General features: G+C 46.9%; 1 protein-coding gene and 1 long non-coding RNA gene across 5 annotated transcripts in view; both read right to left on the minus strand.

Annotated features, from left to right (window-relative positions):
- Positions 1 to 20: 20 nt before the first annotated feature.
- LOC112224608 (mitogen-activated protein kinase kinase kinase 4-like) overlaps positions 21 to 21,742 on the minus strand; it is an 82,819-nt gene continuing 61,097 nt past the window's right edge. For all 3 annotated transcript variants that reach the window (XM_042306244.1, XM_042306243.1, XM_042306245.1), the window contains 8 exons: positions 21,523 to 21,714; positions 21,210 to 21,280; positions 20,876 to 20,992; positions 16,664 to 16,823; positions 15,165 to 15,284; positions 13,688 to 13,794; positions 1,671 to 1,850; positions 21 to 1,071 (listed from right to left, as the gene is read on the minus strand). In XM_042306244.1, the coding sequence (XP_042162178.1) occupies positions 1,051 to 1,071; positions 1,671 to 1,850; positions 13,688 to 13,794; positions 15,165 to 15,284; positions 16,664 to 16,823; positions 20,876 to 20,992; positions 21,210 to 21,280; positions 21,523 to 21,714 (968 nt within the window). In that variant the 3' untranslated portion in view covers positions 21 to 1,050. The remainder of the gene's footprint in view (positions 1,072 to 1,670; positions 1,851 to 13,687; positions 13,795 to 15,164; positions 15,285 to 16,663; positions 16,824 to 20,875; positions 20,993 to 21,209; positions 21,281 to 21,522; positions 21,715 to 21,742) is intronic.
- On the minus strand, positions 17,230 to 20,869 carry LOC112224609. Of its 2 annotated transcripts, XR_002949475.2 has the most exons (3): positions 19,030 to 20,869; positions 18,578 to 18,872; positions 17,230 to 18,175 (listed from the first exon to the last, which is right to left on the minus strand). It is a non-coding gene; the product is annotated as an uncharacterized LOC112224609 (long non-coding RNA). The 2 variants fall into 2 exon arrangements; XR_002949474.2 differs by having other exon boundaries at positions 18,578 to 20,869.

Below are 21,742 nucleotides of genomic sequence, written 5' to 3' on the forward strand. Positions count from 1 at the left end.
AATCTAACCTTGACACACCATTTATTAAAAAAAGATTTATTAATATCGTTTGTACATAGCAAACAGAGCAGCAGAATGTATGTGTGTTCTCAGCAGCAGGGAGTGAGCGTGCAACTTTGTCTTCTCTCATTGGTTGGATATGCACCACCTGTCCATCAATCCATGCCTGAAGCCTATAGAATCCCGCCAACATCCCTGCACCCAAATGGCACACTATTCCCTATATAGTGCACTACTATTGACCAGGACCATTAGTGCACAGGGTGCCATTTGGGATGCACGATAGGCTTAAGCCCCACATTACCATTGGAATCGTTTCTTTCCTTCCTGGGCTCTCTACAGCCTTTGAGTGTTCATTTGCATGGTAATAGTTTCTTACAGTTGCAGCATCCCCTGCTTCTGTGCAATGAAGCTCACCTCATCAAACAAGGAAAGGCAAGACAATATCTGCCTCGACCAAACCTGGGGCAAATTCAGAAGGGCACAACATTGTAGAACAAACATGCCTCGGCATTTCTAGCTGCAATGTTCCACAACATGTCTACTGAACGAGACCCAGATATCTGAATTCCTCCCCTTAACTGTCCCCTAGTACTCACTGAAAGGGGAACAGTAAAAAAAAAGTGACAGCTTTATTTCCCCCTCCATTTCTTTAAAATGTCTTCTATCTTATCTTCACCAGTGAGAGAACAACAAGATGTGGCTATATTTATTACTCAAGCTTTACAATATTGTTTATACAAGGAAGGATCCAATGAACCAATCCTATTATTATAGTATGTACAATGCAATACATTCCCCGCTATCCCCGTCACTCGACTACAGGGTCATGTTCATTAGGACACAACGTAGCCAAAACTAAAACAAGCTGTTCTAATTGAACACGACCCAGGTGATCCATCGGAAATTATGTTATAAGAGTTCCTCAGTTTAGCTCCATGTGCCTGCAGTTATCGTTTCCTATGTTCACAAGCCCGTCTCTGGCCAACATCATGTACAGTAGTGCTATAGTTTGTAAACGTGACAGCCACAGGGTCCGTTCCCCCTCACTCACTCCTCATCTGTGCAAACCTAGGAATGAAAGACAGATGAGCTGTAGGTTAGTCTTCACATGTGATCTCCAAATTCCCCTTTAATCTAGACTACCATGTGACTGTCTGCATACATGCACTCTTCCCTTGCACTGAACTGTGTGCATGCATGTTTTGCCAATCTGGTACACAGGGGAAAAAGCTTATTTCAGAGTGAGAGGAGTTAAAATGTTGTTTGTGTAGAAGTAAAATATTAACACCACCATGCTTCTCAAAAAGATTTTGTAGGTAATTATAAGCACAAAGTTTAACTCAAAACATGAAAGTACCTAGAGGTGGGACTAAAAACCAAAAATGATCAACACCAACCATATATCATTCATTACGATAAGTAGCCTATACTAGAGAACAGTGAAGTTTGAAATGTAATACGATGGGTGATTGTTCATGTAACAATAGATGGCTACAACCATCAAACTAGAAATAGTAGTTTAAAGGATAATTGAACAAAAATGGTGCTTATTTATCTTTATCGCATCAATTCAGGCGATTTTTGTCCGTATGCCCGGCTCGAATAGTACCTCGTGTTCAATGTGTTCTATTAATTTTTTTTGTAATGAAATATGTAATGTTTCTGACCTTGACGAATGGGTGGTCTAGCAGTGTACTGGCAGTCCAGCGTTGTTTGGGCTCGCTCTCCAGACAGTGACCCAGGAAATCCTTCCCCTCTGTGGACAGCTTCTCTGGGATGGGGGGCTTGTGGCCCATACCCACCTTGTACATGATCTGAAAGTTGTGCTCGTACTCGTGCCACGGCCTCTGCATGGTGGGAGGAGACAGTCTCAAGATTATTCAAAACACAGACATTTCTTTTCAAACTGCTTAACTGCAGGCAAATGCACAGGGTTTAGATCATATATTTTGATGAGAAATCATAGCCTACATACAAAACAGAGTTTGGGAGGGACCGAGGATTGAAGAGGGACACAGAGAGAGAGAGACAGTGTGAGAAAAGAGGACATGCAATCTCTTGACATTTGTAAACAACCTTGAATGCCTGTAAAATAATGGATTTATACTTCCCCCGAAGCACTCACATAGTGATCATAGTAGTAGTAGTGACAGTAACAAGTAGTGGTTGTAGTAGTGGTAGTAGTGATACCAGTAATAGTAGTGGTGATCATAGTAATAGTGACAGTAACAAGTGGTTGTAGGAGTAGTAGTGGTGGTGATAGTAATAGTGGTGGTGATAGTAATAGTAGTAGTGATAGTGGCAGTGCTAGTAATAGAAATAGTGGTTGTAGTGGTGATAGTAGTAGTAATAATAATAAGTGGTAGTGATAATAGTAGGTGACAATAGTAGTAGTACCAGAAGTAATGATAGTAACAAGTGGTTGTAGTTATGCTAGTATTAGTGGTGCTACTAGTAGTGACAGTTGTGATAATAGTAAACAATAATAGTAGTGACAGTTGTGATGGTAGTAGTAGTGACAGTTGTGATAAGTAAAACAGTAGTAGTAGTGGTGATAATAGTAGAAGAAACAATAGTGGTTGTAGTAATAGTAGTAGTGGTGAAAGTATAATAATAATAAGTGGTACTAGGGATCGTAGTAGTACCAGTGCTACAAGTCAAATCAAATCATCAAATCAAATTTTATTTGTCACATACACATGGTTAGCAGATGTTAATGCGAGTGTAGCGAAATGCTTGTGCTTCTAGTTCCGACAATGCAGTAATAACGAGCAAGTAATCTAACTAACAATTCCAAAAAAAACTACTGTCATACACAGTGTAAGGGGATAAAGAATATGTACATAAGGATATATGAATGAGTGATGGTACAGAGCAGCATAGGCAAGATACAGTAGATGATATCGAGTACAGTATATACATATGAGATAAGTATGTAAACCAAGTGGCATAGTTAAAGTGGCTAGTGATACATGTATTACATAAGGATGCAGTCGATGATATAGAGTACAGTATCAACGTATGCATATGAGATGAACAATGTAGGGTAAGTAACATTATATAAGGTAGCATTGTTTAAAGTGGCTAGTGATATATTTACATCATTTCCCATCAATTCCCATGATTAAAGTGGCTGGAGTAGAGTCAGTGTCATTGACAGTGTGTTGGCAGTAGCCACTCAATGTTAGTGGTGGCTGTTTAACAGTCTGATGGCCTTGAGATAAAAGCTGTTTTTCAGTCTCTCGGTCCCAGCTTTGATGCACCTGTACTGACCTCGCCTTCTGGATGGCAGCTGGGTGAACAGGCAGTGGCTCGGGTGGTTGATGTCCTTGATGATCTTTATGGCCTTCCTGTAGCATCGGGTGGTGTAGGTGTCCTGGAGGGCAGGTAGTTTGCCCCCGGTGATGCGTTGTGCAGACCTCACTACCCTCTGGAGAGCCTTACGGTTGAGGGCGGTGCAGTTGCCATACCAGGCGGTGATACAGCCCGCCAGGATGCTCTCGATTGTGCATCTGTAGAAGTTTGTGAGTGCTTTTGGTGACAAGCCGAATTTCTTCAGCCTCCTGAGGTTGAAGAGGCGCTGCTGCGCCTTCCTCACGATGCTGTCTGTGTGAGTGGACCAATTCAGTTTGTCTGTGATGTGTATGCCGAGGAACTTAAAACTTGCTACCCTCTCCACTACTGTTCCATCGATGTGGATGGGGGGTGTTCCCTCTGCTGTTTCCTGAAGTCCACAATCATCTCCTTAGTTTTGTTGACGTTGAGTGTGAGGTTATTTTCCTGACACCACACTCCGAGGGCCCTCACCTCCTCCCTGTAGGCCGTCTCGTCGTTGTTGGTAATCAAGCCTACCACTGTTGTGTCGTCCGCAAACTTGATGATTGAGTTGGAGGCGTGCGTGGCCACGCAGTCGTGGGTGAACAGGGAGTACAGGAGAGGGCTCAGAACGCACCCTTGTGGGGCCCCAGTGTTGAGGATCAGCGGGGAGGAGATGTTGTTGCCTACCCTCACCACCTGGGGGCGGCCCGTCAGGAAGTCCAGTACCCAGTTGCACAGGGCGGGGTCGAGACCCAGGGTCTCGAGCTTGATGACGAGCTTGGAGGGTACTATGGTGTTGAATGCCGAGCTGTAGTCGATGAACAGCATTCTCACATAGGTATTCCTCTTGTCCAGATGGGTTAGGGCAGTGTGCAGTGTGGTTGAGATTGCATCGTCTGTGGACCTATTTGGGCGGTAAGCAAATTGGAGTGGGTCAAGGGTGTCAGGTAGGGTGGAGGTGATATGGTCCTTGACTAGTCTCTCAAAGCACTTCATGATGACGGATGTGAGTGCTACGGGGCGGTAGCCGTTTAGCTCAGTTACCTTAGCTTTCTTGGGAACAGGAACAATGGTGGCCCTCTTGAAGCATGTGGGAACAGCAGACTGGTATAGGGATTGATTGAATATGTCCGTAAACACACCGGCCAGCTGGTCTGCGCATGCTCTGAGGGCGCGGCTGGGGATGCCGTCTGGGCCTGCAGCCTTGCGAGGGTTAACACGTTTAAATGTCTTACTCACTTCGGCTGCAGTGAAGGAGACCGCATGTTTCCGTTGCAGGCCGTGTCAGTGGCACTGTATTGTCCTCAAAGCGGGCAAAAAGTTATTTAGTCTGCCTGGGAGCAAGACATCCTGGTCCGTGACTGGGCTGGGTTTCTTCCTGTAGTCCGTGATTGACTGTAGACCCTGCCACATGCCTCTTGTGTCTGAGCCGTTGAATTGAGATTCTACTTTGTCTCTGTACTGGCGCTTAGCTTGTTTGATAGCCTTGCGGAGGGAATAGCTGCACTGTTTGTATTCAGTCATGTTACCAGACACCTTGCCCTGATTAAAAGCAGTGGTTCGTGCCTTCAGTTTCACACGAATGCTGCCATCAATCCACGGTTTCTGGTTAGGGAATGACATCTTCAACGCACGTTCTAATGAACTCGCACACCGTATCAGCGTATTCGTCAATGTTGTTGTCTGACGCAATACGAAACATCTCCCAGTCCACGTGATGGAAGCAGTCTTGGAGTGTGGAGTCAGCTTGGTCGGACCAGCGTTGGACAGACCTCAGCGTGGGAGCTTCTTGTTTTAGTTTCTGTCTGTAGGCAGGGATCAACAAAATGGAGTCGTGGTCAGCTTTTCCGAAAGGGGGCGGGGCAGGGCCTTATATGCGTCGCGGAAGTTAGAGTAACAATGATCCAGGGTCTTTCCACCCCTGGTTGCGCAATCGATATGCTGATAAAATTTAGGGAGTCTGTTTTCAGATTAGCCTTGTTAAAATCCCCAGCTACAATGAATGCAGCCTCCGGATAAATCGTTTCCAGTTTGCAGAGAGTTAAATAAAGTTCGTTCAGAGCCATCGATGTGTCTGCTTGGGGGATATATACGGCTGTGATTATAATCGAAGAGAATTCTCTTGGTAGATAATGCGGTCTACATTTGATTGTGAGGAATTCTAAATCAGGTTAACAGAAGGATTTGAGTTCCTGTATGTTTCTTTCATCACACCATGTCACGTTGGCCATAAGACATACGCCCCCGCCCGTCTTCTTACCAGAAAGATGTTTGTTTCTGTCGGCGCGATGCGTGGAGAAACCCGCTGGCTGCACCGCTTCGGATTGCGTCTCTCCAGTTAGCCATGTTTCCGTGAAGCAAAGAACGTTACAGTCTCTGATGTCCCTCTGGAATGCTACCCTTGCTCGGATTTCATCAACCTTGTTGTCAAGAGACTGGACATTGGCAAGAAGAATGCTAGGGAGTGGTGCACGATGTGCCCGTCTCCGGAGTCTGACCAGAAGACCGCTTCGTTTCCCTCTTTTTCTGAGTCGTTTTTTTTTTGGTCGCTGCATGTGATCCACTCGGTTACACTGGTTGTAAGGCAGAACACAGGATCCGCACCGCGAAAAACATATTCTTGGTCGTACTGATGGTGAGTTGACGCTGATCTTATATTCAGTAGTTCTTCTCGGCTGTATGTAAAGAAACCTAAGATGACCTGGGGTACTAGTGTAAGAAATAACACGTAAAAAAACAAAAAACTGCATAGTTTCCTAGGAACGCGAAGCGAGGCGGCCATCTCTGTCGGCGCCGGAAGTAGTAGTGGTGATAAGTGATAGCAATATAAACAATAGTGGTTGTAGTGGTAGTGATAACAGTAGTAAACTCAGCAAGAAAGAAACTTCCTTTCACTGTCAACAGCGTTTATTTTCAGCAAACTGAACAAGTTCCACAGATGTGTGTCTAAGAGAAACTGAATAATAACACAGAACGAGCAGTATGGCTGGTGGCATTGTCATGCTGGAGGGTCATGTGGTACCCTTCCTGCAGGCTCATCCTGATATGAGGGAGGATGTCGTCTTCCCTGCAACACACAGCGTTGAGATTGCCTGCAATGACAAGCTCAGTCCGATGATGCTGTGACACACCGCCCCAGACCATGACGGACACTCCACCTCAATCAATTCCGCTCCAGAGGACAGGCCTCGGTGTAACGCTCATTCCTTCGATGATAAACACGAATCCAACCATCCCCCATGGTGAGACAAAACCGCGACTCGTCAGTGAAGAGCACTTTTTGCCAATCCTGTCTGGTCCAGCAACGGTGGGTTTGTGCCCATAGGCGACGTTGTTGCCGGTGATGTCTGGTGAGGACCTGCCTTACAACAGGCCTACAGGCCTTCAGTCCAGCCTCACAGCCTATTGCGGACAGTCTGAGCACTGATGGAGGGATTGTGTGTTCCTGGTGTAACTCGGGCAGTTGTTGCCATCCTGTACCTGTCCTGCAGATGTGATGTTCGGATGTACCGATCCTGTGCAGGTGTTGTTAAACGTGGTCCTGTCTCCCTGTAGCGCTGTCTTAGGCGTCTCAGTACGGACATTGCAATTTATTGCCCTGGCCACATCTGCAGTCCTCATGCCTCCTTGCAGCATGCCTAAGGCACGTTCATGAGCACATTCATGCAAATGAGCATCCTGGGCACCTTTTATTTTGGTGTTTTTCTGAGTCAGAAAGGCCTCTTTAGTGTCCTAAGTTTTCAAAACTGTGACCTTAAATGCCTACCGCCTTTAAGCTGTTAGTGTCTTAACGAACATGCACCTGTGGAACGGTTGTTAAATGGTTCAATGAACAAGCATGGGAAACAGTGTTTAAACCCTTTACAATAATGAAGGTCTGTGAAGTTATTTGGATTTTTACGAATCATCTTTGAAAGACAGGGTCTTGAAAAGTGGACATTTATTTTTTTGCAGAGTTAAGTAGCAGCGATAGCGGCAGCGATAGCGGCAGCGATAGCGGCAGCGATAGCGGCAGCGATAGCGGCAGCGATAGCGGCAGCGATAGCGGCAGCGATAGCGGCAGCAATAGCGGCAGCAATCGCGGCAGCGATAGCGGCAGCGATAGCGGCAGCGATAGCGGCGGCAGCAATAGCGGCGGCAGCAATAGCGGCGGCAGCAATAGCGGCGGCAGCAATAGCGGCGGCAGCAATAGCGGCGGCAGCAATAGCGGCGGCAGCAATAGCAGCGGCAGCAGTAGCAGCAGCAGCAGCAGCAATAGTAATAGCAGCAGCAGCGATAGCAGGTAGCAGCAGCAGCAGCGATAGCAGTAGCAGCAGCAGCGATAGCAGCAGCAGCAGCAGCAGTAGCAGCAGCAGCAATAGCAGCAGCAGCGATAGCAGCAGCAGCGATAGCAGCAGCAGCGATAGCAGCAGCAGCAATAGCAGCAGCAGCAATAGCAGCAGCAGCAATAGCAGCAGCGATAGCAGCAGCAGCAGCAGCAGCGATAGCAGCAGCAGCAGCGATAGCAGCAGCAGCAGCGATAGCAGCAGCAGCAGCGATAGCAGCAGCAGCAGCGATAGCAGCAGCAGCGAGCAGCAGCAGCAGCGATAGCAGCAGCAGCAGCGATAGCAGCAGCAGCAGCAGCAGCGATAGCAGCAGCAGCGGCGATAGCAGCAGCAGCGGCGATAGCAGCGGCGATAGCAGCGGCGATAGCAGCAGCAGCGGCGATAGCAGCGGCGATAGCAGCGGCGATAGCAGCAGCAGCGGCGATAGCAGCAGCAGCGGCGATAGCAGCAGCAGCAGCGATAGCAGCAGCAGCAGCGATAGCAGCAGCAGCAGCGATAGCAGCAGCAGCAGCGATAGCAGCAGCAGCAGCGATAGCAGCAGCAGCAGCGATAGCAGCAGCAGCAGCGATAGCAGCGATAGCAGCAGCAGCGATAGCAGCAGCAGCGATAGCAGCAGCAGCGATAGCAGCAGCGATAGCAGCAGCAGCGATAGCAGCAGCAGCGATAGCAGCAGCAGCGATAGCAGCAGCGATAGCAGCAGCGATATAGCAGCAGCAGCACTAGCAGCAGCAGCGTAATAGCAGCAGCAGCAGTGATAGCAGCAGCAGTAGTGATAGCAGCAGCGATAGCAGCAGCAGTAGCGATAGCAGCAGTAGTGATAGCAGCAGCGATAGCAGCACTAGTGATAGCAGCAGCGATAGCAGCACTAGTAATAGCAGCAGCGATAGCAGCACTAGTAATAGCAGCAGCGATAGCAGCACTAGTAATAGCGATAGCAGCACTAGTAATAGCGATAGCAGCAGCACTAGTAATAGCGATAGCAGCAGCACTAGTAATAGCAGCAGCAGCACTAGTAATAGCAGCAGCAGCACTAGTAATAGCAGCAGCAGCACTAGTAATAGCAGCAGCAGCACTAGTAATAGTAATAGCAGCAGCAGCAGCAGCACTAGTAATAGTAATAGCAGCAGCAGCACTAGTAATAGTAATAGCAGCAGCAGCACTAGTAATAGTAATAGCAGCAGCAGCACTAGTAATAGTAATAGCAGTAATAGTAATAGCAGCAGCAGCACTAGTAATAGCAGCAGCAGCACTAGTAATAGCAGCACTAGTAATAGCAGCACTAGTAATAGTAATAGCAGCAGCACTAGTAATAGCAGCAGCAGCACTAGTAATAGCAGCAGCAGCACTAGTAATAGCAGCAGCAGCACTAGTAATAGCAGCAGCAGCACTAGTAATAGCAGCAGCAGCACTAGTAATAGCAGCAGCAGCACTAGTAATAGCAGCAGCAGCACTAGTAATAGCAGCAGCAGCACTAGTAATAGCAGCAGCAGCACTAGTAATAGTAATAGCAGCACTAGTAATAGTAATAGCAGCACTAGTAATAGTAATAGCAGCAGCAGCACTAGTAATAGTAATAGCAGCAGCACTAGCACTAGTAATAGCAATAGCAGCAGCAGCACTAGCACTAGTAATAGCAATAGCAGCAGCACTAGCACTAGTAATAGCAATAGCAGCAGCACTAGCACTAGTAATAGCAATAGCAGCAGCAGCACTAGCACTAGTAATAGCAATAGCAGCAGCAGCACTAGCACTAGTAATAGCAATAGCAGCAGCACTAGCACTAGCAATAGTAATAGCAGCAATAGTAATAGTAATAGCAGCAGCACTAGCACTAGTAATAGCAATAGCAGCAGCAGCACTAGTAATAGCACTAGTAATAGTAATAGCAGCAGCAGCACTAGTAATAGCAATAGCAGCAGTAATAGCACTAGTAATAGCAATAGCAGCAGCAGCACTAGTAATAGCAATAGCAGCAGCAGCACTAGTAATAGCAATAGCAGCAGCAGCACTAGTAATAGCAATAGCAGCAGCAGCACTAGTAATAGCAATAGCAGCAGCAGCACTAGTAATAGCAATAGCAGCAGCAGCACTAGTAATAGCAATAGCAGCACAGCAGCACTAGTAATAGCAATAGCAGCAGCAGCACTAGTAATAGCAGCAGCAATAGCAGCAGCAGCACTAGTAATAGCAATAGCAGCACTAGTAATAGCAATAGCAGCACTAGTAATAGCAATAGCAGCACTAGTAATAGCAATAGCAGCACTAGTAATAGCAGCAGCAGCACTAGCAATAGCAGCAGCAGCACTAGTAATAGCAATAGCAGCAGCAGCACAGCAGCAGCTAGTAATAGCAAAGCAGCAGCAGCACTAGTAATAGCAATAGCAGCAGCACTAGTAATAGCAATAGCAGCAGCACTAGTAATAGCAATAGCAGCAGCACTAGTAATAGCAATAGCAGCAGCACTAGTAATAGCAATAGCAGCAGCAGCACTAGTAATAGCAATAGCAGCAGCAGCACTAGTAATAGCAGCAGCAGCAGCACTAGTAATAGCAGCAGCAGCAGCACTAGTAATAGCAGCAGCACTAGTAATAGCAGCAGCACTAGTAATAGCAGCAGCACTAGTAATAGCAGCAGCACTAGTAATAGCAGCAGCACTAGTAATAGCAGCAGCACTAGTAATAGCAGCAGCACTAGTAATAGCAGCAGCAGCAGCACTAGTAATAGCAGCAGCAGCAGCACTAGTAATAGCAGCAGCAGCAGCACTAGTAGTAGCAGCAGCAGCAGCACTAGTAAGCAGCAGCAGCAGCAGCACTAGTAGTAAGCAGCAGCAGCAGCACTAGTAGTAGTAGCAGCAGCACTAGTAGTAGCAGCAGCACTAGTAGTAGCAGCAGCACTAGTAGTAGCACTAGTAGTAGCAGCAGCAGCTAGTAGTAGCAGCAGCAGCACTAGTAGTAGCAGCAGCAGCAGCACTAGTAGCAGCAGCACTAGTAGTAGCAGCAGCACTAGTAGTAGCAGCAGCACTAGTAGCAGCAGCAGCAGCACTAGTAGTAGCAGCAGCACTAGCAGCACTAGTAGCAGCAGCACTAGTAAGCAGCAGCAGCACTAGTAGCAGCAGCAGCACTAGTAGTAGCAGCAGCACTAGTAGTAGCAGCAGCACTAGCAGTAGCAGCAGCACTAGCAGTAGCAGCAGCACTAGTAGTAGCAGCAGCAGCACTAGTAGTAGCAGCAGCACTAGTAGTAGCAGCAGCACTAGTAGCAGCAGCAGCACTAGTAGTAGCAGCAGCACTAGTAGTAGCAGCAGCGGCAGCACTAGTAGTAGCAGCGGCAGCACTAGTAGTAGCAGCGGCAGCACTAGCAGCAGCGGCAGCACTAGCAGCAGCGGCAGCAGCAGCAAGCAGCAGCAGCGGCAGCACTAGCAGCAGCGGCAGCACTAGTAGCAGCGGCAGCACTAGTAGCAGCGGCAGCACTAGTAGCAGCGGCAGCACAGCAGTAGCAGCGGCAGCACTAGTAGCAGCGGCAGCACTAGTAGCAGTAATAGTAATAGCAATAGCAGCAGCACTAGTAGCAGCGGCAGCACTAGTAGCAGCGGCAGCACTAGTAGCAGCGGCAGCACTAGTAGCAATAGCGGCAGCACTAGTAGCAGCGGCAGCACTAGTAGCAGCGGCAGCACTAGTAGCAGCGGCAGCACTAGTAGCAGCGGCAGCACTAGTAGCAGCGGCAGCACTAGTAGTAGCGCAGCAGCACTAGTAGTAGCGGCAGCACTAGTAGTAGCGGCAGCACTAGTAGTAGCGGCAGCACTAGTAGTAGCGGCAGCACTAGTAGTAGCGGCAGCACTAGTAGTAGCGGCAGCACTAGTAGTAGCGGCAGCACTAGTAGTAGCGGCAGCACTAGTAGTAGCGCAGCAGCACTAGTAGTAGCGGCAGCACTAGTAGTAGCGGCCAGCACTAGTAGTAGCAGCCGCACTAGTAGTAGCGGCAGCACTAGTAGTAGCGGCAGCACTAGTAGTAGCGGCAGCACTAGTAGTAGCGGCAGCACTAGTAGTAGCGGCAGCACTAGTAGTAGCGGCAGCACTAGCAGCAGCAGCACTAGTAATAGCGGCAGCACTAGTAGTAGCGGCAGCACTAGTAGTAGCGGCAGCACTAGTAGTAGCGCAGCAGCACTAGCAGCAGCAGCAGCACTAGTAGTAGCAGCAGCAGCAGCAGTAGTAGTAGCAGCAGCACTAGTAATAGCAGCAGCAGCAGCACTAGTAGTAGTAGCAGCAGCACTAGTAATAGTAGCAGCAGCACTAGCAGTAGTAGTAGCAGCAGCACTAGTAGCAGCAGCACTAGTAGTAGTAATAGCAGCAGCACTAGTAGTAGTAGCAGCAGCACTAGTAGTAGCAGTAGCAGCAGCACTAGTAATAGCAGTAGCAGCAGCAGCACTAGTAGTAGCAGCAGCAGCACTAGTAGCAGCAGCAGCACTAGTAGCAGCAGCACTAGTAGTAGCAGCAGCAGCACTAGTAGTAGCAGCACTAGCAGCACTAGTAGTAGCAGCAGTAGCAGCACTAGTAGTAGCAGCACTAGTAGCAGCAGCACTAGTAGTAGCAGCAGCACTAGTAGTAGTAGCAGCAGCAGCACTAGTAGTAGTAGCAGCAGCAGCACTAGTAGTAGTAGCAGCAGCAGCACTAGTAGTAGCAGTAGTAAGCAGCAGCAGCACTAGTAATAGCAGCAGCAGCACTAGTAGTAAGCAGCAGCAGCACTAGTAGTAGCAGCAGCAGCAGCAGTAGTAGCAGCAGCACTAGCAGTAGCAGCAGCACTAGTAGCAGCACAGCAGCAGCACAGCAGCAGCAGCAGCAGCAGCACTAGTAGCAGCAGCAGCAGCACAGCAGCAGCAGCTAGCAGCACTAGTAGCAGCAGCAGCAGCAGCAGCAGCACTAGTAGTAGCAGCAGCAGCAGCACTAGTAGTAGTACCAGCAGCAGCAGCAGTAGTAGTAGTAGCAGCAGCACTAGTAGTAGCAGCAGCAGCACTAGTAGTAGCAGCAGCAGCAGCACTAGTAGTAAGCAGCAGCAGCAGCAGCACTAGTAGCAGTAGTAGTAGCAGCAGCAGCAGCTAGTAGTAGCAGCAGCAGCAGCACTAGTAGTAGCAGCAGCAGCACTAGTAGCAGCAGCAGCAGCACTAGTAGTACAGCAGCAGCAGCACTAGTAGTAGCAGCAGCAGCACTAGTAGTAGCAGCAGCAGCAGCACTAGTAGTAGCAGCAGCAGCAGCACTAGTAGTAGCAGCAGCAGCACTAGTAGTAGTAGCAGCAGCACTAGTAGTAGTAGTAGCAGCAGCAGCAGCTAGTAGTAGCAGCAGCAGCACTAGTAGTAGCAGCAGCAGCACTAGTAGTAGCAGCAGCAGCACTAGTAGTAGTAGCACAGTAGTAGCAGCAGCAGCACTAGTAGCAGCAGCAGTAGTAGCAGCAGCAGCACTAGTAGTAGTAGCAGCAGCAGCACTAGTAATAGCAGCAGCAGCACTAGTAGTAGCAGCAGCAGCACTAGTAGTAGCAGCAGCACTAGTAGTAGTAGTGAGCAGCAGTAGCAGCAGTAGTAGTAGTAGTGATAGCAGCAGTAGTAGTAGTAGTAGTGATAGCAGTAGTAGTAGTAGTAGTGATAGCAGCAGTAGTAGTAGTAGTAGTGATAGCAGCAGTAGTAGTAGTAGTAGTAGTGATAGCAGCAGTAGTAGTAGTAGTGATAGCAGCAGTAGTAGTAGTAGTGATAGCAGCAGTAGTAGTAGTAGTGATAGCAGAAGCAGCAGTAGTCGTAGTGATAGCAGAAGCAGCAGTAGTCGTAGTGATAGCAGAAGCAGTAGTAGTGGTGATCGTAGTGGTAGTAATCGTAATAGTAGTGGTAGTGGTAATCATAGTAGTGGTAGTGGTGATCGTAGTCGTGGTAGTAGTGGTAGTAGTAGATATGCTAGAACCAAGGGGGGAAACAAGATGGATGGTATGAGGACCATTGTGGTTAAATATCAGCTCAAAGTTCCCCTTGAGTGCAGAAGAGAGTGTGTGTGTGTGCATTCTTACTTTCCCAGTCACCATCTCTATGAGGACACATCCCAGACTCCAGATGTCAGCTGCTCGTCCGTGGCCCTCGCCCTTTGCCCTGGTAATGACCTCAGGTGCCATATATGCTGATGAAGAGAGTAGGAAAACAGCAGGTTAACTCAACTAGGCAAGCAATGATCTTTTGAACTTACAAATGCACAGAAAACATGACATTCTCCATTCTTGTGTAGACATTGACAACTGTACAGCAGGGAGATACAACAATGACAAAGGAGCACAGGGATGGCCACAGACTCACTATGATAACAAATGACCCAGGCTTTTGTAAACTCACATTGTGAGTACTTTCATCAGAAGAGAAATTGTGACCCTGCTGGTGCCAACGGGTGGTGACATCACATTTACATTTTGAGTAATTTAGCACAGGGGAAACTTCTTCAGGGACCCCCTTATAATCAGAACACAACTTGAGTAAAATAAAAATAGCATACAAGGAGTTTTACTTCGGCAGTGCATGGCTGGGCGAATCAAGTCTCAAGCATAGGTCTCGAGCCCTGAGAAGAAACATTTTAAAGGCCCGCCTCTTGGCATTGGAGAGAACATTTCAAGCTAATTTCCTGTAATTCTACATATTTTGTCATGGGCAGAGTTTGTTGTTGTTGTTGCAGATAAAGCTAGTATCCTGCAATTTAAAAAAAAAATGAGGCAGAGAACAAACTTAGAAGCTTAAAGTACAGTGCATTTAGGTAATTTTGGGGGAACAAGAAGTATTGAGTTGAAAAATGTTTACCTGGTGGATTGCTGTGGATACCAATATCGCTGTGAGACTTCCAGGCTCATGTTCAAGGTAATAATTCAAACAAATATATATTTGGAGATCTGGCCTTGAGAACCAGATTTAGCAGACGCTCTTTTCCAGAGCGACTTAGAGTTAATTAATTACAGTTAGCTAGGTGAGAACAAGCACATTATCAGTCAATGCTATCCAGGATCCTCGGGACATCTCTAACCTAAACACCAACTCCCATCTTTACCCCAACACTAAATATTTTAAATGCCAATTTCAAAAATGGGTTAGTGAGGTCCCAAGGACCCTGGATAGCATGGACCGACCATATTACTTATCAGTCATAGTAAGTCAAAGCTGCTGTCAGCAAAGTGCAGGTGTTAGTATACTAATCATCATAAACTGGGTGGTTTGAGCATTGAATGTTTATTGGCTGACAGCTGTGGTATATCAGAACATATACCACGGGTATGACAACACATTTATTTTTACTGCTCAAATTACATTGGTAACCAGTTTAAAATAGCAATACGGCATGTTGGTTTTGTCTAAGAACAGCCCATAGCCGTGGTATATTGGCCTTGTACCACACCCCCTCTGGCCCCCCAAAATAGATGTTTTTTTTTTTGAAGAGGTAGGTTGTCAGACGTTATCAGAAAGATGGACATTTAAAACTGAAGTACTATTTGATTTATGTGGCTCCCTCACCTGCCGTGCCCATGGTGCTGTTAACCTCTCCAGGCATGGTCTGTGCGTTGTTCAGCTTCACAGAGCAGCCAAAGTCCCCCAGCTTGATCAGGCCGGACGACGTCAGGAAGATGTTGGCTCCTATGGTAGAGAGGGGGAACGGTAACAAAGAATTATGATAGCTTTAAACCCCCAGCCAATTTCACTGATGCTAAAATACATTACCTGATTAATAAGGTGCCTGCATAGCCCTGACATTGACTTGAGAGACAGAGACCATAGCACTCACATCTGTAGCCATGAAATGCTTTGAAAGGCTGGTCATGGCACACATCAACACCGCCATCCCAGACACCCTGGACTCCAATTTGCATACCGCCCCAACAGATCCACAGATGATGCAATCTCTATTGCACTCCACACTTCCTTTCCCACATGGACAAAAGAAACACCTACGTGCAAATGCTGTTCATTGACTACAGCTCAGCGTTTAACACCATAGTGCCCTCAAAGCTCATCACTAAGCTAAGGACCCTGGGACTGAACACCTCCCTCTACAACTGAATCCTGGACTTCCTGAAGGGCCGCCCCCAGGTAGTAAAAGTAAGCAACACATCCGCCATGCTGACCCTCAACACGGGGGCCTCTCTGGGGTGCATGCTCAGTCCCCTCCTGTACTCTCTGTTCACCCAAGACTGCGTGGCCACGCATGACTCCAACACCATCATTAAATTCGCCGACTATACGACGCTGGTTGGCCTGATCACAGATGAGACAGTCTCTATAGGGAAGTCGGTGCCAGGACAAATCCTCTCCCTCAAGGTCAGCAAGACAAAGGAGCAGATTGTGGACTACAGGAAACGGAGTGGCTGTAGTGGAGTGGGTCGAGAACTTCAAGTTTATTGGTGTACACATCATTAAGGATCCCAGGAGGCTGAAAAGATTTGGCATGGGCCCTCAGATCAAAGGTTTTTAACTGCACCCCTGAAAGCATCTTGACCGGCTGCATCACCGCTTGGCATGGCAACTGCTTGGCATCCGACTGCATGGCACTAATGAGGGTAGTGCGTATGGCCCAGTACATCATTCGGGCCGAGCTCCCTGCCATCTAGGACCTCTATACTATGCGGTGTCAGAGGAAGGCCCTAAAAATCTCTAACCACCGAAGTTACTGTTCTCTCTGCTACCGCACAGCAAGTGGTACTGATGCACCAAGTCTGGAACCATCAGGACCCTGAACAGCTTCTACTACCAAGCCATGAGACTGCTAAATAGTTACCTTCAGATCTTCTGCATTGGCCCTTTCTGCACCAACGTTAACTCATCACATGCTGCTGCTGTTCATTACTGCTACTATTATTTCCCTCTGCATTGTTGGGAAGGGACCGTAAGCATTTCACTGTTCGTCTACACCTGTTGTTTACAAAGCATGTGAAACTAAATTTGATTTGACTACACCAACAGTATGCTAGAGAGAAAGAGACATCTCCTCCAGAGAGAGGTGCTGACTGCTAACTGACCCTTGATGTCTCTGTGCACAATGCCGTGTTCGTGGAGCACGTTGATGGCCGTGGTGGTCTGTTTGCTGTACAGCCTGATGACGTGTTCCTGTAGGCCAAGCCTGGACACCTCCTCCAGAGTCCCTTCATCACAGTACTCCATGAAGATGTACATCTCCTCCTGGTGGGGGGAGGGAGGGGACACACAATCAGACAAATACGATTGATGTAGCACGTAGACAGTTAATGCACACATCCAAATCGATGATAAAGCCCATTCATACATGGTTTCATCTCATTCTTACAGACTAACTGAAATTGAACCTAACTTTGAAACTTTCCCAAAGTTCGCTGGCTTTTCAGAAATTCTGGTTGGAGGATTCCCTCTTAACTCTGGAAACCTCCAACTAGAATTTTGTAACCCATACACGCATGCTCTTACCCAGTCTCAAGAAAATAACTTTTTGGCTCACCTGCCAAGCATATGTTTTACCAACCAAAATAATGAATTGCCTTTTTGTGTCACATGTACATTTCACTGAGATAATAAGTTATGTTGAATACAAACGTAAGAGGCCAGAGCAAAATTTGAAACAAAATTTTAATATATTGATCAACAGTTTATTTGTAGAGCACATTTAAATACAACTGTAGTTGACCAAACGTGCCGTACAGAGTGAAAAAACACCAAACAGTGGGCACACAATGAAATAAACTAAACATATCAGATACAATGAATAAGAGCACATAGAAGTCAAAACAAGGCAACAACAATGGTAAGATACAATTATGAGAAGTGCAGTGGAACTGATACAAAGGGGAAACAGGTCTACAAATCCTTTACTTTGAGTAGAAATACCCTGGTAAAATAGAGACTTATCAGACGCTGGTTAATTTTGGCTGTGGCTACATTTCATTTCCCAGCCTGAATACAACTTAAGTCTTGAACTCAAAATTCTACTGAAGTATTTGCTATTAAATGTACTTAAGGATCAAACATAACAGTACATTTGAAGGTTTTGTAAACCTATCAGATGCTTAATCATTTAAATAAACTTAAACCTCCTCAGACTCCTCACTCTCTACTACAATCACCCTCTTTTGCACAGTCCATGAAGTCTGGCCTCCTACTCCTGACAGAGTCCTGGTGCCACAGCATCACAGCTTTAATCGGATCATACTCCCTGATCTCTGGAGAGGACAGCTGGACCATAAGATCTGACAGTGTATCAGACTTTAGGTTGGACCGCCAATCGGTTTTCACCTGTTTCATGGTATTAAAACTTCTTTCACATTCAGCTGTGGATGCAGGGAAGGAGGGGACCAGGTCAACCAATGCCAGCAAATCAGGGCAGGACTGCTGATGGCTACTGTTGATATAGAACCAGGACATCTTCTGCAGGGGACTGGGGCTCTTGGTACATCAGCACTTTCAGGACAGTCCACTGGTCAGGGATCCTTTCAACATGGATGCCAGAGGTCTCCAGGACAGGAAGTGGTTCACCAGGGTGTCCAGTTCAGTGTCTCCAAAATCTAGAATAATTGTATACATTACAACAAGCACAATGCAGTTTTAATTCTCAAACTTTAAAAATATGAACCTGAACCCAACCACCCTGTAATACAAAACATAAAGTAACCTGCTGCTTAATCTCCTGACTCTGGGCAGTTGGTGAAGCTGACCAGCTTGGTGGCACACAGGACCCCTACACTGGTGCCCTGGAAACTGTCAGTCATACTCTCCACTAGCGTGTCAAGTATTTTGTCCTGTGATGTAACGAGGGTCTTGCTCTCACCAGCAAAATTCCCTCATATCTGTTGGTCATTGTGGCCATCATGGGCCCTTCTCTGACGATAACAGGCTCATCTTACCATCCTTTCAGAATTTTCCTCTCTTAAGGCAAGTAGTTCTTATTGCAGCTTAACTAAACATACCTGGTTTTGTACTTCTTAAGTAATGCCTGTGTTGAGCACAAGGAGCTGTGGGCTTCTGCTGTGGTGAACCTCTGCAGACAGGCAGCTATGGTGATGGTGAACCTCTGCAGACAGGCAGACAGGTTGTTCAGGTGTGTTAGTGTGTCATGCAGGAAGCCACAGAAGCAGACAACAGCCTCCCTCGTAGTACTGTAGTATTTCCTGGCCTTGGACTGCTGGACACCTCAGACATTTTGGGCATCAGCAGATTGTTCTTTATGTATTTCAGATTCAAAGACACACAAATAGACAATTGCTGTCCAAAAAAAAAACTTAATTAGACATGACATTTTATCAGTGCATAAAGCATTGAAACACGATGTTACCAATTTTAACCGTGTTTGTTGTTATTTACTGGACATTACATATTGATGACTTTTGGAGTACTTAACATAGCAATCTAGAGCCACTACCTGTTCCAGGTGCTGGACACGCCCCTGGTAACCTCGCAGGAAGTGGTCCAGTGCACGCAATAGGTGTCCTACCCATCGGGTCCCGCCAATTCTGGTGGGCACCAGTGGTGTGCCCCCAAAGAGCCTGGAAGCTGTTTACCAGGTTTTCACTGTTCAGTGGGCTGGTATAGAGCCCACTGGGGAGGTCTTCTACTTTCTGAAACATCACGTTGAACCAGATGGCATCAGAAAAGGTCAGTTGAAGGCGGTGTGCCATACAGTGGATGCCAATGATGGCCCTGTCCCCCTTCAGCCGGATGACCACACCATTCTTGGCTCTGGTCATCACAGCAGCTCCATCTGTTCCCAGAGCGAATAACTTGCTCCCCCACTCATCACACACTCCCTCCACGATGGCACTGACGGCCCCACTCATCACACTCCCTCCACGATGGCGTTGCTTACGTGTGCCACGTCTGCCTTCTCCACCGACTTGATGCCAACAAACTTCGACTCGATCTTGCCCTTATGACAGAATGTGACAAACTCCTTTTTCACAGAACTGTCTGTGGAGCCATCTGACATGGAGAGAAATGTGGTGTTTCTCATATTCGCTCTGATGTTGTTTCTCTCCACCTCTGCAATATGGTGCATAAACTCTTTGGCCTGCTTCTCGTTTCTATATGTTGAGCCCACAGCGATTCCTTGTTTTTTCATCTAAACTGCAAAAATCAAACATCAAATTAATTCGATAATTAAATATAGAACCATATTATCCAATATAGCTGGCAGTTGATTGTGCTAAATTAGCCTTCTACCCTTTGTTTACTTCAGGATCAACACCATAAGGCTGGTAAAGTCAATTGTGTCAATGCTTTAAAATGTAAACACCATCTGGAGACAAACATTAAAATAGAATATTACAGAGCCATAGGAAAGCATGGAGATCCATGTCAGCATCAGTAGGCCTATAATGTTATGATATTTATACACTATTTGGATGTGAACCAAAGCTTATCAAGAGCTGAGAAATAAACTGGACCACATCTGCTAAATAGACTTGAAAAAACTAGCTACAGAAGTATTAGTCAAGCTACAAGAGTAACAACATTTTCACTTACTCACACATCCACTTGAAGTCAGAAAGTGGTCTCGTCTTCTTGCCAATGGCATGTACAGTCTTAAACAGTATCTTCATCTTCGTGCTGGTCTGCTCTGACATTGCCATTAGCGCCGTCACAGAGGGTGTCAAGAGAAGAGGCTCCGGGACACAATTTAGTCCGGGACACAGACACGTAGGCAATGTGACACTTGCTGTGTTCATGGTCACGAATGTTCTCCAGCTTCATTGTTTAATTTCTTGATGACAAATGAGTTGTTTCTGCTTTTAGCTTTAGCATACTGGTGACACACAGAACTCATCACCACAGCCTCAGCATCACACTGTAGCCAGCCTCTTGAAACCACGATCTCCAAACCTCCATTTCTCACAAAACGTTATTTTTTTAATGTGATTTGTCCTTTGTCTGCGTGTTTTCGTTTCAATGGTTGGCTTACTTCAGGTAAATGTCGCCACATAACAGCTATTTAATGAACAGTAGCTAGCAACAGACCCGTGGCAAGTGAGCGATGTTGAGTAGCTGATGTACCGTGCGGTAAACAGTGCCGCGAAACTAGGAGCACTAGAGACGGTCTGTGGCTGGCAAACATTTCCTCCGAGCCATCATGCCAGATATTATTACATGACTATTTTGGTACAAACATTTACCCGCCAGTGTGGCAGATAGCCTTCTGAGATTTACTCGCCAAACAGAAAATCTACCCGTATTTGGTGATTGGCGGGTGTTAATTTCAACCCTGCTCTTACCCGATGCAGCTCAACACCAAAGTAGCGGACCAGGTTGGGGTGTTTGATGCCCTCAAAGATCTTCAACTCATCTGCTGTCTCCTTTATTGTCTTATGGTCATTCGGCTGGAACCGGATCTGATCAGGAAAATAAACGTAAAAAAATATATAGTAAAATGTATGAAGAATGTTGATAGGCTTTGAATGGATGTTAATTGGCAGCGAAGAAAAACAAACATTACCTTCAATTCAGGGCCTTCTCCTTTAATAATAAATAAAGGTAAGCCCGCACATGTTATATGCTGCTAGACTCTTGCACCAACATTCATAAGCCTTTAAGGTCATGGCCACCTACCTCCTTCATAGCCATCAGTTCTCCAGTATCCACATTGATGCAGGTGTACACCTTGCCATACTGGCCCTCGCCTGTAGAGGGAGACAAGTCACAGGCGATCAAACACCATGGGCGTGACATAAACGAGGGCCTACTCCAGGGAAAATCGGAAATGGCAACATATTCCCTTTATTGTGCATAACTGTTGGCTAGGGCCTCATAGGCAATACAGAGGATAGGGTTTCATTCGGGGGAGACCGGTTCAGTTGAGGCTCTGGCTAAAAGTAGTGCACTATAAAGGAAATAGGGAGCCAATGGGGTGTACAGTACATACCTATCTTGTTGCCCCTCTGCCACTTGAAGGTGACCTTGCGGAGGCCGACGTGCATGACGTTGTCGTAGGACTTGGGGGTGTGGCACACCTGGCCAATGATGTTCCTCTGCTTCATGACCGCGTAGCGGTTGTCCTCGAAGGAGCGTATGGAGAGACGTACAGCTTCCATGGGGCTCTGCCTGGCTGCCGTGTCTGAGGGATATAGAAGACCGTGTTACGA

Source organism: Oncorhynchus tshawytscha, linkage group LG25 (genome assembly GCF_018296145.1).
Source record: "Oncorhynchus tshawytscha isolate Ot180627B linkage group LG25, Otsh_v2.0, whole genome shotgun sequence".
Classification (NCBI taxonomy): Eukaryota; Metazoa; Chordata; class Actinopteri; order Salmoniformes; family Salmonidae; genus Oncorhynchus; species Oncorhynchus tshawytscha.